Source organism: Miscanthus floridulus, chromosome 14, assembly GCF_019320115.1.
Source record: "Miscanthus floridulus cultivar M001 chromosome 14, ASM1932011v1, whole genome shotgun sequence".
Classification (NCBI taxonomy): Eukaryota; Viridiplantae; Streptophyta; class Magnoliopsida; order Poales; family Poaceae; genus Miscanthus; species Miscanthus floridulus.
The window spans coordinates 74861438-74863372 of record NC_089593.1 but is presented as its reverse complement, the minus strand read 5'-3'; the positions used below and the strand labels follow the sequence as shown (position 1 = coordinate 74863372).

Genomic DNA, 1935 nt, shown 5'->3' with positions numbered 1-1935 from the left:
TCGTTTGCATTTTATAGAATTTATAAACACTTCACACGCAATTTCGCGGACATGTTTCGTGAACGAGATATCCGAAATTTCGGGTCCGTTCCTGGATACGGCCTCTCATAACACACACTAACATGACTATCAATTTTCGAATCATTAAACTCCATTATTCGTACCACGTGCAGTTCAAATTTCTAATTTCCAGAAAAATTCAAGTAAACGAAATAAAGTAACTAAATATAACAAAAAGCCACAAAAAAATCTCCAAATTGTAACTAGGAGTTCCTGGTGCTTTAAAAAGGCTGCACAAAAAAATTGGAGGCCAAAAACAAAAAAAACAAAAAAACTTTGCCGAGTGCCGGGGCATGGCACTCGGCAAAGGGTGTCTTTGCCGAGTGCCAGCCCTCAGGCACTCGGCAAAGAATGTTTTAATTTTTTTTTAAATTTTTCTCTTTGCCGAGTGCATACACAGGAGCACTCGGCAAAGAAATAATTAAAAAAAATTTAAATCTTTGCCGAGTGCCGTCCAGGGAGCACTCGGCAAAGTATTTTAAAAATAAAAAATTTTTCTTTGCCGAGCGCCAGATCTGAGACGCTCGGCAAAGAATTTAAAAAAAATAAAAAAAAATCTTTGCCGAGCGCCAGATCTGGGGCACTCGGCAAAGAAATTAAAAACAAAAAAAAATCTTTGCCGAGTGCCTCCCTGATCCGGCACTCGGCAAAGCCGCGGACACCCGGTTTTTGACCGGCCGGGCAGTCACTGCCAGGCAAACCGCGCCAACGCCAGCCCGCCCCGCTCGCCCGCGCCGCCACCGGCCGCCCGCGCGCCTCGCGCCCGCCCGTCCGCCTTGCTGCCCGCGCGCCCTGCCCGCGCCGTCCGCGCCGCCCGACCGCCGTCCCGGCTCCCGCACCGGAGCCCTGCGCCGAGCCGCCGCGACCAGCGCGCCCGGCCGCGATCGGCCCGAAGAGCGCCTCGCGCCTGCCAAGCAGCCGCCGCCAGCGCCCGCACCACGAGCCGAATCCATCCGGCTCGCGCCTCCGCGAGCCCCGCTCTGCGCGCGCCGGTCCTCGGACGCGCGTTGCCCGCGCGCACGTCAGACCCTCCTCCCCGCGCCGCCTTCCCTCGTGCCCACGCCCTGCCGCCCGCGCGCCGCCGTGCCCTCGGCCGGCCGGCTGCCTCGGCCAGCGCCGCCCGCTGTCCTTCGCGCCCTGCCGCCGGCCGCGCCGTGCCCCGGCCGGCCCTTCCCCAGCCGCGCCGCCCGCTCTGCGCCGCGCGCCAGGCCGCGCCGTGCCCCCTGCTGGCGCCTTCCCCCTGCCAGCGCCGCCCTGACCCCGGCCGGCCCTGCGCCCCGGCCGCGCCTTTTTTCCGGCCTTGCCCTGCCCCCGGCCGCGCCCCGTGGACCACCCGCCCCGACGCCATCCGTGCTCGACCCCATCCCTGACTCCGCCCGATCCCGACGCCGCCCGCCCCTACCCCGTCGCCCGTCAGGTATGCCTTCTCACTTATTATTGTGGAGGTAGTGGTAGTTGTAGTAGTATTAGTTGTACTAGTGGCAGTATTAGTACAATTAGTGGTAGTATTAGTAGTAGAATTAGTGGTAGTAGTAGTAGTAGAAGTAGTGGTAGTAGTAGTACAAGTAGAGGTACTACTTGGATATATTCTTCTACATGGATTGATATCCAAACTACATGGCTTCTGTTGAGCCATATGTGCTTGTCGGCCATCGTGCCGTTGTTTTTTGCAGGTTTTGGAAACCTCACCGTGCAGGGGAGGTTTTGCCGATTTTTTTTGTAAATAACAGTATTTTGTTCCATTTTTGTAGAGAAGAGCCCGTCAGAGTTGAGTCGGAGTTCTCGCCACCGTGTCGGTCTGCCTGCACCGCGTCGTCTCGCCACTGCACCGACCCGCCACGGCCCCGCTAGCCTGACTCCATCGCCACCCTAGGT

General features: G+C 57.7%; 1 protein-coding gene across 1 annotated transcript; it reads right to left on the bottom strand.

Moving 5' to 3' along the window:
• Window positions 1-745: 745 nt before the first annotated feature.
• On the bottom strand, window positions 746-1408 carry LOC136503762 (uncharacterized). The gene has a single exon (XM_066498736.1). The coding sequence runs from the start codon at window positions 1406-1408 to the stop codon at window positions 746-748; it is 663 nt and encodes a 220-aa protein (XP_066354833.1).
• Window positions 1409-1935: the final 527 nt, after the last annotated feature.